The sequence below is a fragment of the Vipera ursinii genome (genome assembly GCF_947247035.1).
Source record: "Vipera ursinii genome assembly, chromosome: 1".
Lineage (NCBI taxonomy): Eukaryota > Metazoa > Chordata > Lepidosauria > Squamata > Viperidae > Vipera > Vipera ursinii.
In genome coordinates this window covers 99,119,115-99,131,586 of record NC_139512.1, presented here as the reverse complement: position 1 = coordinate 99,131,586, position 12,472 = coordinate 99,119,115, and the positions used below count along the sequence as shown (strand labels likewise).

Here is a 12,472-nt window from a genome sequence, read left to right as displayed (position 1 = left end):
TTGCCACCGATCACATGTTACTCACTCATTTTGTATTAGCTGTGTGGAAAGCTGCTGTACACATTTTGGAAAACAGCTTAAATCTTAAGAAACAATCAATCCATTTTCTTAGGTTTTGCTGAAAGTGTTGTATCAGTATAAAGAAAAGCAGTATATGGCTCCAAGAGTTCTACAGCAGACTTTGAACTATATCAATCAAGGGATATCACATGCAGTTACTTGGAAAAATTTGAAACCTCATATTCAAGTAAGTTGTTTTTCTTGTTCTTTTGGAATGAAGCCTGCATAGCTAAATGATAAATTACGATATTTTTTTCCTGAAGCTATGGTGTAGTAGAATTTGACTGGAGTTTTAACTTGTGTGGATGAGTTTTACATTTGATCATATCATTGACATTTCTAAATTTATTTGATACTGGAAGCTTTGCCCCCTTTTAAAAAAATTTAGAGCACCCTATTAAAACAAATAATTTTTATTTGCAGGGAATTATCCAAGATGTTATCTTCCCATTAATGTGCTATACAGATTCGGATGAAGAGCTGTGGCAGGAAGACCCTTACGAATATATACGTATGAAATTTGGTAAGTGATTCAGAATTGACTAACTTTGCAGAGAGCTTTCACAGCTTAGCGGTAATAGATTCACATATCACAATGTGTCTGACTTGACTTGTTTGGTTTTTAGCTTCATATGATAAATACATTCAAACATTTCAAACATTGTGGTTTTTAAAACATGGTTTATATTATATTGTGGTATAATTAAGAAACATTTTATCCCAGTTTTGCCAATCAAGGCTTTGCATAATAAAAGGGATCAAGATCACAGTAAAACGAAAATGTCAGATGTGTTAGAAAAATAATTCAAAACCTATTTTCACTACTTAGATTTACTAGTGGTAGTTGTGGTGTCTTACATGAGGCATGCAAGATGTAATGGGACAAGTAATGTATGACCTTTCTTCCATTAAGTAAGGTTCTTCTACTTTGACAAGTTTCAGTTGGTAACAGTTCAGTCTCTCCAGAGCCAAGAGTAACTCCCATGGGTCTTTGAGAAATTTCTTGTATGTAATTCTTATGCTTTTAACACGGAAAGCTAGTTTGTGCCAGTCATTGTATCTATTTTACTTTACACTGACAATCAAGGGTCCAGGGTCTTTTCCACCATCTGATCCTTTTAGGTGGAGATGCCAAGCAACAGACCTGGAATCTTCTACATACAACGTATAAATGCCACCTCACCTCTCTCTGACACACATCCATCTGTTACAGTCACTGAATCCCTGAATTTAAATTTTTCAAAGTATAACATCAGCAACTCAGTTACATGTAGGAAAATCCTACTGTACTCAGTGGAATTACTGCATGGAATTTGCATAGAACAAAAGCCTTAGGTTTATAAAATACTCCAGGATCTGTTTTATATTTCTTTTTTCGAGCTTAGGTCTATTCTGTGCACTTAACTGACTTACGGAATTTTCTAAAATGATGTTGACTTGCCAGAGAAAAAAATAATTTATGTGGCTTTCTCAGCATGATCCAAGAAGAGGGTTTTTGTTTAAAAAAAACTTTTTCACAAATCACTGAAATTTCAGTCAGCATGGAATAATGCAATGTGTCCTAGATGAATCTTAATAAATACATTTTAGATGACTTTGTTGTTGAAATAATATTAATATGCAATATGTTGATTATTACATTATCTAAAATTATAGAAATGTTACTCATTTTGCAGCTTTGAGACATTTATATTCATAATTCTCCAAACAGGCAGAAGTTTGAAAAATGTTAAAAATGTGTTTTGGAAGTTCAGAATGGAAATTTCTAGTGGTTGATGATTACAGAATCCTTTGTCTGTTTTTGCTTTTTCTTTTGCATTAATTCCTGAACATTTCAAAAGACAAATAATGTAAATTGATTCTTTTAATAGATGTGTTTGAAGACTTCATTTCCCCAACAACTGCTGCACAAACATTGTTGTTTACAGCATGTGGTAAAAGGAAAGAGGTATGTTCCATAAAGATTACTTTAAATCCAAAAAGATAAAGTTCTTTTTAAATCTCGTGTGTAGACCATTGGATACTTTACTTGAAAAGCTGCTTGTAGAAAGTTTTGAAGAAGTATCTCTTGGGGGCGTCGTGAGCTTTTCCTGGTGGCACACTCAGCTACTTTCCATAGAAACAGTGTGTGACAAGCAAAGTTTCCAGTCTGCATGCTTTCACTATATTCATTAGTTTGTTATTTTATTTATTTATTTATTTAGATTTATATGCCGCCCTTTCCCGAAGGACTCAGGGCAGTTTACAGGGCATTTAAAAAAAAGTCAATACAAACGTTAAAACAAATTTAAAAAGATTAAATAAAACCCTGAGAAAAATAAAAACCCAGTTAAAATTAAAATTAAAAAAAAATTCTCAGCCTTGGCCAGAGAGCTCGAAGAGCCAGGTCTTCAGGTCCCGGTGGAATGAACGGAGGTTGGGGGCAGTCCTAAGCTCCGCAGGCAGCTGGTTCCACAGGGCAGGTGCACCCACTGAGAAGGCCCTACCCCTGGATGTTACCCGCCAGCAATCTTTAACCGGCGGCACCCTGAGAAGACCCTCCCTGTGGGAGCGCACTGGACGAAGGGAGCTTGATGCTGGCAGCAGGTGTTCCCTCAAATATCCTGGACCCTCGCCATTTAGGGCTTTATAGGTCATCACTAGCACCTTGAATCTCACCCGAAGGGCAACCGGAAGCCAATGCAGCTCGTGGAGTAGAGGTGTTACATGGGAGTATCGGGAAACCCCCATCACGACTCGCGCGGCTGCATTCTACACCAGCTGAAGCCTCCGGGTGGTCCTCAAGGGCAGCCCCATGTAGAGAGAATATGGCACACTAGTGAAAGAATTCAGTTCTGCTGACTGCCTCTCACCATCTCCCTAACATTGAAGTCCCAGATGATTCATGTAAGATGCAGTGATTGTACCATTGGTATTGTTATTACTATGTCAGGTTCTGACTCCAAGCATGACAGCTCCCAAAACTAGGAAAGACATCTTTCATCTTCCATCTAGGTTTCTTTATTATTCCACACCTATGGAGAAAACCTTGCCGTGAAGCACATATTCTTGAGAACTATTAAGGAGGAGGAGCTGTCTTTACCCTCATTGTCTCTCACAAACTATATGAATTGAGTTGCCTCTTACTCCTCCAGAATGCACCTCTTTCCTCCTGAGAACCCAGCCCATTCCATTCCATCGTGGAGATGATGTGGCTAAAACTGTATTTAGTATTTTTATAGTTTTGAAAAAAATAGCAGAATGTGTCTGAAGGATTTTAGATTTTTCTTGTTAATAATTACTTCCTGCAATCAATAGTGTTATCTTTTCAATTCAACTAAATTCCCAAAGACAGTTTTTAACCCTGGTGTCTTTATTACTTCTAAGCAATTTTCATGCACAGTATTTAGAAAAACACAGGCAGATAATATCTTAGGTATTAGGAGCTACTCAATTCAGAATATTGGTTGAACCTTTTGATTGATTGAAATACATTAATGAACTATATCTGGGCACTTACTTAAATCTCATTCTAGGTCCTGCAAAAAACAATGGGCTTTTGTTACCAAATCCTCACAGAGCCAAATGCAGATCCTCGTAAAAAAGATGGAGCATTGCATATGATTGGTTCTTTGGCTGAAATACTTTTGAAAGTAAGTAGAAATTCGTTGATCCTTTAAAATCAGAGGTCCCCAACCTTTTGGGCACCAGGGACCGGTTCCACAAAGAGTGTGTGGTTTTGTGTGCTGCCTGCATCCCGTGGATGGAGCTTTGGTTGTTTGCAGACCAGTTGCTGTCATGCTGTGGCCCGGTACTGGTCCATGGACCGGGGGTTGAGGACCACTGCTTTAAATGTCTTGAGATTTTTCTGCCTTATTTTCACTACAGATAGTCTTTGACTTACGATTGGTTGTTTAATGACTGTTTGCAATCATGATCGCCTTAGAATGTTTTTTACAGTTGGCAGTGGCTATAGTAACTTCAGACTGCTCAACCTTTATATAATATATATAAATATATCCAATGCATAAAGTTAAGATGTTTGTCTTCCTGAAACTGATAGAGGAAGGCTTGTACTTAATTAAGCAACTACGCTTTCCCAATACAACCACGTGATGAATTGGGGCTCATTTACTAATTCAAAGGAATTAATTTTAAGAAATAGACCTTATAAAATACACATAAATTAATGGTGATAGTGAGCTAAATGCATGATACTATATTATTGAATTTGTACCTTTTATGTATTTATCACTATTCTATATCTAACAGAATAGGTTATCTAGAATTATATTTCTTAAATTGTACCAGTTAATTTTGACTTTCAGACTCAGAAACAGGTTTCTGCTTGAAGTTAAGCAAATAATTCTTGCATGATTAGGTTTAAGTAACTTTGTAATACGTGAATCATTTTCAGTGTCTTTGCTTTATTTCGATAATTTAGGTAAAAGTTGTTTATCTGTGATTTACTGTTTTGGCCAGAGTCAGCTTAGCAACTATTTAGCCCAGTTACTAATGTTAATAGGATGGACAAATCAAAAAATATTTTTGAGAAGTGAGTTATATATGTAAAAAAAGAGACTGATCTACTATTTGGAAAAATGTTTCAACAGAAAAAGATATACAAAGATCAGATGGAGTACATGTTGCAGAATCATGTGTTTCCTCTGTTCAGTAGTGAGCTGGGCTACATGAGAGCAAGGGTAAGTGCAAAGCTGGATCCCGACATCTGGAAGTTTCTAGAATGTAAAGGAACACAAACTTCCCTTAGTCTTCTTAAAAAAAGTTGTGAGGTGACGGGAAATAGATGATTCTGATAATCAGTTTGATAATGTATTTATTACATGTCTTTGTATCCTATCTCATTCAGAGATCCTATATATAACAAAATTATACCATAAAATACAGTGTGTACAGTTATATAATATAACCCCTTCTCCCAAAACATTTGCCTTCAATTATGTAGTGCTGTCTACTTTGAAAGTTCTCTGAAAAAACATTACTTTTCCAGCTTTCCAGAATGTAAATGTGTTGTGGGGTATGTGTGTGAATATCCATTGAACTTTGAATAGGGAATCTATGGCATGTCCTCCTGGCCAACACATAATGTAGGCAGATTTTATTTGAAGCAGATAGTCCTGCAGGTACAAAGCAACAGGCGTGTTCAATGTTACTATTACAGATAGTCTTGGTTATGACCCTAATTGGGACTGGAATTTCCATCTCTAAGCAAAGTGGTCATTAAACAAAACATCACATGGCCTCAGTGCTTAGCAGTGGCAGTTCTGGCAGTCCCAGTTGAAGTCATTAAATGAGAACCTGTTGTGACCACGTCTTGAGGTCTCCTGTCAGCTTTCCCATTGATTTTATTTGTCAGGAGCTGCCTGGGAAAAATGAAAATAGCAATCATGTCTTCTGTCTCCCAACAGCTCCCACCCCAATACAGGCCATTCCCAATTTAGTTTTTCCAAGCCCTAAAGGGGATGATTTCAGGGGATCACTAAGCCAGAAGATGCCGACTCATTTCTGCCCTGCACAAACTGCCTCTGCTTCAACTGTTCCCCTTCTCCCTCCCAATCTGTTCTATTTTGGCTGCTCTGCATAGGGAGGCTAAAACTAAGAGGCTGCTATTTTCTGCTGTCATCACCTGGGGAAAATTGAAGTTGAGACAGTTGGCATAAGGCAGGACAATATGACCACAAATGTTGTGGCAGTTGTAAGTGGGCCAGTTACCAAGCACCCAAATTTTGGTCACATGACCACAGGGATGCTGTGATGACCATTGACATTGAGAGTGACTCGCTCACTGACCAAAGTTAGACAGTAAACTTCCATGAGTGGAATGGATTTGAGTCTTCATCTCCCTGGACCTACATCTTAAACATTACATCATGCTGGCTGACTATGGGATACTGTGGATCTCAAAATGGTTGTAAGTCCTTTTTTTACAGCACCATCTTTATTTCAAACAGTTACTGAATGAATGGTCATAACCAGAGGACAGCATTTAGCGATAGCTATAACTTCCACATTGACATTGAAGGCAGTCCAGTGTAGGGTTGCATTACAGTAATCTAAATGCAAGGTTATAAGGACATGACTTATTCTTGCTAAAGCATCTTGGTCCATAAGTACAGTCAGAATTTTGAGTTCCATAAAATGCCATCATCAGCCAACATGATGTAATACTTAAGGTATAGGTCCAGGGAGATGAAGACTCAAATCCATTCCAGTCTTGGAAGTTTACCAACTAACTTTGGCCATCCAGTCACTCTCAATTTAGCCTCATGGCTGGAGAGAAATGGAGATCCTGCTTTGAGCTTTCGGGACGGCGGGGGGGAATATACTGTGTATTTAAACAAAAGAAATATACATTAATAGTAGACCAATTTTTAAGTTGCAAGTCCTCTTTTCAAAGGAAATAGGCAAATGTAACAGTGGTTTGCCTGTTCTGCCTCCAGGTAACATTGTTTTTCTATTAAAATAATTTCATTAGCTTTAATGACATTTTTCTATAACATTCAGTAATCTATTTATATAGCAAATATTACAGAATATTCAATGTTATCTAATTTTGTCTCCTGTAACAATTGTAGAATAACATTTTGAGTACCAAAGAAAAATAGTTTTGTCTTCTATAAAGATTATAGAATGAGATTTTGAATATCAAGCAAGTTAGTATATAAGTTTCATACTGAATCTTTTCGCTGCTATAAAATCAGACTAATAATGGAATGTTATAAAAAGTGAGACAGCTCTTAATGCACAATACTACCACAAAATATATTGTTGAGTTTTTTTAGGGACTTATAAAGCTGATTGTGTAACCCTATGCCTGCTAAAATATAAACAAGAGGGTTAAAGTAGCTGTAATTAACAGTATGGTACACTTGCATTCTGCATTAGATCTCACGTACAGTCTGCAGCTTAAGGACAAGTAGAGACTAATATTGATCTTGGCTATCTGAAGACAAGTTTATCGTTAACTAATTACAAATTCTCAAAGATAACAGTGGAAAGGGAAATGAAAAAAAGATCATCCAGTGTGCTTGAAGCATTATATTTTTGCAGTTTTGACAGTTATTCCATGGAATAATGATATGTATGTAGAATAATATGCATGTTGACCATAATTAAATGTGTTTAACTGCTTACCAACTCTACCAGGCTTGCTGGGTTCTCCATTATTTTTGTGAAGTTAAGTTTAAGAGTGACCAGAACCTTCAGACAGCATTGGAGTTAACAAGAAGATGCCTGATTGATGATAGAGAAATGCCTGTTAAAGTGGAAGCTGCCATTGCACTGCAAGTTTTGATTAGTAATCAAGAGAGAGGTACATCTTCTTCTTTGTCAGACAAGCTTAGAATCAGGAAATAAAAGTAAATGTGAAATAATTTGTCAGCTCAAAATTTCATTGCATGTAGTTATTTAAACAAGAAGTGAAAAATAGCCAGACCTGAGATAAAGCAGTATAGAAGGTATCAATTGTAATCAGCCATATTTATTTCTCTGTTAATGTTTTATTACATAAATGCAAGTCACCACTTTATGATAAATTATTGGAAAAAATTATACCCTGTCTATTTGCAGTTGTTAGGAGCAAATTCATACTTAGGTTATTTCCTCTCAATATGTGCACAGAGAGCTTATGCACCAGAGACAAATTCTTACTTAGTGTGTCCAATCACACTGGGCAAATAAAGAATCCTATTCTATTCTATTCTATTCTATTCTATTCTATTCTATTCCTGGAATACTGGAATTGTAGATCCTGCCACTGCCTCCTGTAATTGCCACTGTTATACCTCCTTGCTCCAGCAAGTAACATTGCTGGTTGTCCCAAGTAAAACAAGCTGAGGTGGAATAGTACTCTGCATCAGCATGCTATCAGCACCAGGGCTGATGCAATAGCTGCATTCATAAAACCATAAGTTTAGGGTCGGAAACACAATCCCATATTGAAGCAGAAAGCTGACAGCTCCTAGCTCTTATTGTGAGACCACCCCATTGCTGACCTAAAAGTTGTTCTAGATTAGACACATGAAGTCCACTTTCTTGTTACTCTAATGGTATCTCACTTTTAGCTATCATTCTTGTGCTGTATATAACTGAGCTGACCTGGAAGGATATGAGTTTGTGATCTCTTATTTAGTCTGTTGGAACCGTTTGAATATTGTCTTTGAGGGTCAGAGCATCTTACTGCTAGGAAAGGGGAGAATTTTTAGAAAAACGGACCCATAGGTGCAGACTGAGAAAGGAGAATGAACCAGGACTGTGCCTCCTCTTTCTGTATAAGGGAGAGATAAGCACAAATATTCAGGGTGGGGCATGGGGAAGCCTGGAATTGTATACTAATAAAAATACGGCCTGTCATTTTCAAAACAAAGCCAGCAGCTTTGTTATTTATTTATTTGTTTCTTTATTATTTAATTAAATAACATTTGAAAGGGTCTTTTTCAGACCATATTTTTTAAAAACAATTATAAGTGCTTAAGTCATTTAGTTTTGTTATTTATTATAAAAAAGTCATGTTTATTCTTGCTTCCTTTGCAGCTAAAGAATATATAACACCATTCATTAGACCTGTAATGCAAGCCCTTCTTCACATAATTAGAGAAACTGAGAATGATGACCTTACCAATGTAATTCAAAAAATGATCTGTGAATATAGTGAAGAAGTTACTCCTATAGCCGTTGAGATGACTCAGCACTTGGTAAGTCTGGGCCCAGTACATTTTTATCTTTTATTTATTTATTAAATATATTTGTCAACCACCTTGTCTATTTTAGTGTTTCTATTTGTTTCACTCCTGATGTTTCCTAAATATGTGTGTACTCTGCTTATGTACACTCTGGTAAACTTAAATGTGTTGTGTTTGTGGCTAAGTGCAGCATATAAATCCAAAAACGGAGTAACCAAAGTATCAAGAAATAATTTTAAAATAATAAAAAATAAGATGTGAATTGTTTTTTTCTGCCTTCATTTGAGATCACCTAAATTGGGGAAGAAGGAGAGGTGCTTCACTAATGACAGCGCTCTGTTGAGTGTCTGTTTTGAATTATTTGCAACAACATTTGCTCTTTGATAACTCTTGTCAGCCACAAACTCAAACCCTGAATCAACTTTTTGATCCCCTGAGCCATAAGAAAACAAAATTCAAATTCTTCTCTTGATTATAGTTTGTCCCTCTCACACACACATGTTTATTTATTTATAATGTAAACATGCATACATTCTTGGAAATTTTCTCCTTGGTTCTATACTATCTGTTTCTTAAACTGTACTACTTTTAGTTGAGATTTTTTTTGTGTTTTTAGGCAATGACTTTTAACCAGGTGATTCAGACAGGACCAGATGAAGAAGGCAGTGACGATAAAGCAGTAACAGCCATGGGTATCTTGAATACTATTGATACACTTCTTAGTGTAGTCGAAGATCACAAAGAGGTAAGGATTTTTGTGGTTACTTGTAATTGTATTCCCCCTCTTTCCTGTTTTAGTAGGATGTTCTTTGGGGGATAACAGCCATGGGTATCTTGAATACTATTGATACACTTCTTAGTGTAGTCGAAGATCACAAAGAGGTAAGGATTTTTGTGGTTACTTGTAATTGTATTCCCCCTCTTTCCTGTTTTAGTAGGATGCTCTTTGGGGGATGACAACCCTATTTTGTTAATCTGTGACAGGTTTTTGTTGGGCAGTTAAGCAGCAGCCTAAACTAATGAGACAAAAATTTGGTTTCTGTATTTTTTAAAAATACAGTCCTGCATCTAGTAGCGATGAAATGAACAGAGAATTTCAGCTACTTGGTATCATTTCCAATACAAGTAAAATCGCTAATTGTACAGAACATTGATAAATAACATCTGGTGCAACTTGTGTGGGGAGGGGGTCTAATGTACGATGGTACATATGTTCTGGAATGTTCCACTCAAAATTTGGGATGCTACTATAGCATTTTTAGAAAGCTAATTAAAACTTGTCTATTTAACCAGCACTTCATTGTATGAATATTAAAAGAAAATACTTTCCCCCCTCCATTTTTTTAATAAACATGTTTGGCTCTTTCTTAGTGTAGCGTTACCCCTTCAGAGGCCGCCAAAGCCCAGCCCCTCCCAGCCCTACTCCCCTCCATCATTTTCTGCAGCTGCTCACTCAAGGTGTTAGTAAAGTGTCTTTTCTAGCAGAAGCTCACACAAAGTGAGGAGGGGGCAGACTCTCGTTGTCGGGGGGGGGACTTTCAGGAACAAAGATGACCAGCCCCTAACCCCGATAGTCCATGGAGACGGTGTTTAACAGCCCCAGGTAGTTATAGCAGCAATAGTCAATGATTTCACAGCGACCGTTTGGAAACAAGTGGGGTGGGGAAAACCCTGGCTCCAGGCAGCAATAGGAACATGAGCAAAGATAGTCAGCGTTCTGCAGTAACAGCTAGCCCTGCAAGGGCAACTCCTCACAATGTCTATAGCTTGCACAAATAACAATAATCAAAGTTCGGGTGGCCTCTGGTCTCCAAAGCAGTAACAACTAGCCTCTCCTTCTCTTCTGTTGTCACTCGCAGTCTCAGGTCTCGTCAGTGACAAAACCCCTCTCCCCTTTCTTTTATTGTTAAAATCTGAATTTAGCAACCCCAGCAACTTTTTCCTCACTCCCGCTCGGGATATCCCCCCTAGGAAAGAAAGTAAAATTCCACCTTCTCACTCTCTCCTTCCTTCTTCTTCACAGAAAGGGATCAGCTAAAACCTCAAATCCCTCTTCTACTTTACCTGGTCTCTCTCTGACAACAGTCACAGCAACCATCCCACCCACTTTCTTTCCTCCTTTTTCTTTCCTTTCCTTTTCTTTCCAGATCCACGCCCACCGCGCCCCAAACCAGCAGCAGCTGTCTGAGCTTCCCTCTCCCCGGGCAGGCTCCTGCAAAGCCTTTCAGCCAGTCCCCCTAGATTAGTAAAAATTAATATGTATTACTATTTGTTCATGTCTTCAAAATGCTTCAAATTACAAAGGAGCGTAAAACATAAATAAGTAATAAAACATTATTTAATGACTGAAAATTGACACAAACATCTATACATTTTTGCTGGATAAAAACTGATCCATCTAGTATACTTTTTTCCACATCTGATATTCAAAAAATATCCAACTTTTTAATTAAGCATAGTTAATTCGTTAGCTAACCTATGAGGAACAGGGTGCTGTATTAGGCCTTCAGCCTAAGCCATGTTTTTATTTGTTTATTTTATTCATACATTATAATTATAATATATTGCTATACCTTTGACTGGAGCACACTCACTGCTACTTACTGTAGAAATAAAATAATACAATTGAACTTCATTTCATTGGGAGCATTAAGTCATAAAATACATAAGCTGTACAAATTCCTTTTTAATTACCGTATTTTTCGGACCATAAGACGCACCGGACCATAAGACGCACCCAGTTTTTAGAGCAGGAAAACAAGAAAAAAAATATTCTGAACCAAATAGTATCAGTATACTAAAACAGGGCTTTTCAACTTTTTCATCCATTGTACCACTTTTAGGACAAGGCAATGTCCGAGTACCACCAGTCGCCCAGCAAGGTGTCAAAAACATGACACCCCCTCCCAAAAAAAGGGAAAAAATGATAAAGTACAGGTAGTCCTCGACTTACAACGATTTACTTAGTGACTGTTCAAAGTTACGATGGCACTGAAAAAAGAAAACTTATGACCATTTTTCACACTTATGACCGTTGCAGCATCCCCAGGGTCATGTGATTTACATTCGGATGCTTGGCAATCGATTCATATTTATGATGGTCACATTGTTCCAGGGTCATGTGATTGCCTTTTGCAACCTTCTGACAAGCAAAGTTAGTGGGGAAACCAGATTCACTTAACAATCATGTTACTAATTTAATTTCTCTCTCTCCTTCTCTTTCTCTCCCTCTCTCCCCCTCCCTCTTTCTTTCTCTCTCCCTTTCTCTCCCTCTCCTTTCTATTTTTCTCTTTTCCTCTATTTCTCCCTCTTTCTCTCCCTCTATTTCCCTCCCTTTCTTTCTCCTTCTTTCTCCCTCTTTCTCTCCCTCTCTATTTTTCTCTTTCCCTCTATTTCTCCCTCTCTCCCTTTCTCTCCCTCTTTTTCCCTCTTTCTCTCCCTCTATTTCTCTTTCCTTTCTTTCTCCTTCTCTCTCTCTCCCTCTTTCTCTCCCTCCCTATTTCTTTTTCCTTCTCTCCCTATCTTTCTCTCTCTCTCTATTTCTCTCTCCCTCCCTCTCCCATTGTCCCTTCCTTCCTTCCTTCTCTCCCTCTGTCCTTTCCTGTCTGTGTTAGAGCAGTACCCACGGAGGCGGCCCTGCAGCCCGGCTTTCTCTTGCAGAAAGCAACCTGAAACGGACCAAGGGAGATTGCCAGGAACGAGATCGCGTTCCTGGCAATCTCCCTTGCTCT

At 37.7% G+C, this 12,472-nt stretch overlaps 1 protein-coding gene across 3 annotated transcripts in view; it reads left to right on the top strand.

The window, feature by feature from the left end:
* The window catches only part of IPO7 (importin 7), a 46,267-nt gene that overhangs the window by 19,269 nt on the left and 14,526 nt on the right, over positions 1-12,472 (top strand). For all 3 annotated transcript variants that reach the window (XM_083349447.1, XM_083349446.1, XM_083349448.1), the window contains exons 9-16: positions 113-247; positions 484-583; positions 1,932-2,008; positions 3,576-3,692; positions 4,653-4,742; positions 7,207-7,372; positions 8,593-8,753; positions 9,358-9,486. In XM_083349447.1, coding sequence (XP_083205573.1) covers positions 113-247; positions 484-583; positions 1,932-2,008; positions 3,576-3,692; positions 4,653-4,742; positions 7,207-7,372; positions 8,593-8,753; positions 9,358-9,486 — 975 coding nt within the window. The remainder of the gene's footprint in view (positions 1-112; positions 248-483; positions 584-1,931; positions 2,009-3,575; positions 3,693-4,652; positions 4,743-7,206; positions 7,373-8,592; positions 8,754-9,357; positions 9,487-12,472) is intronic.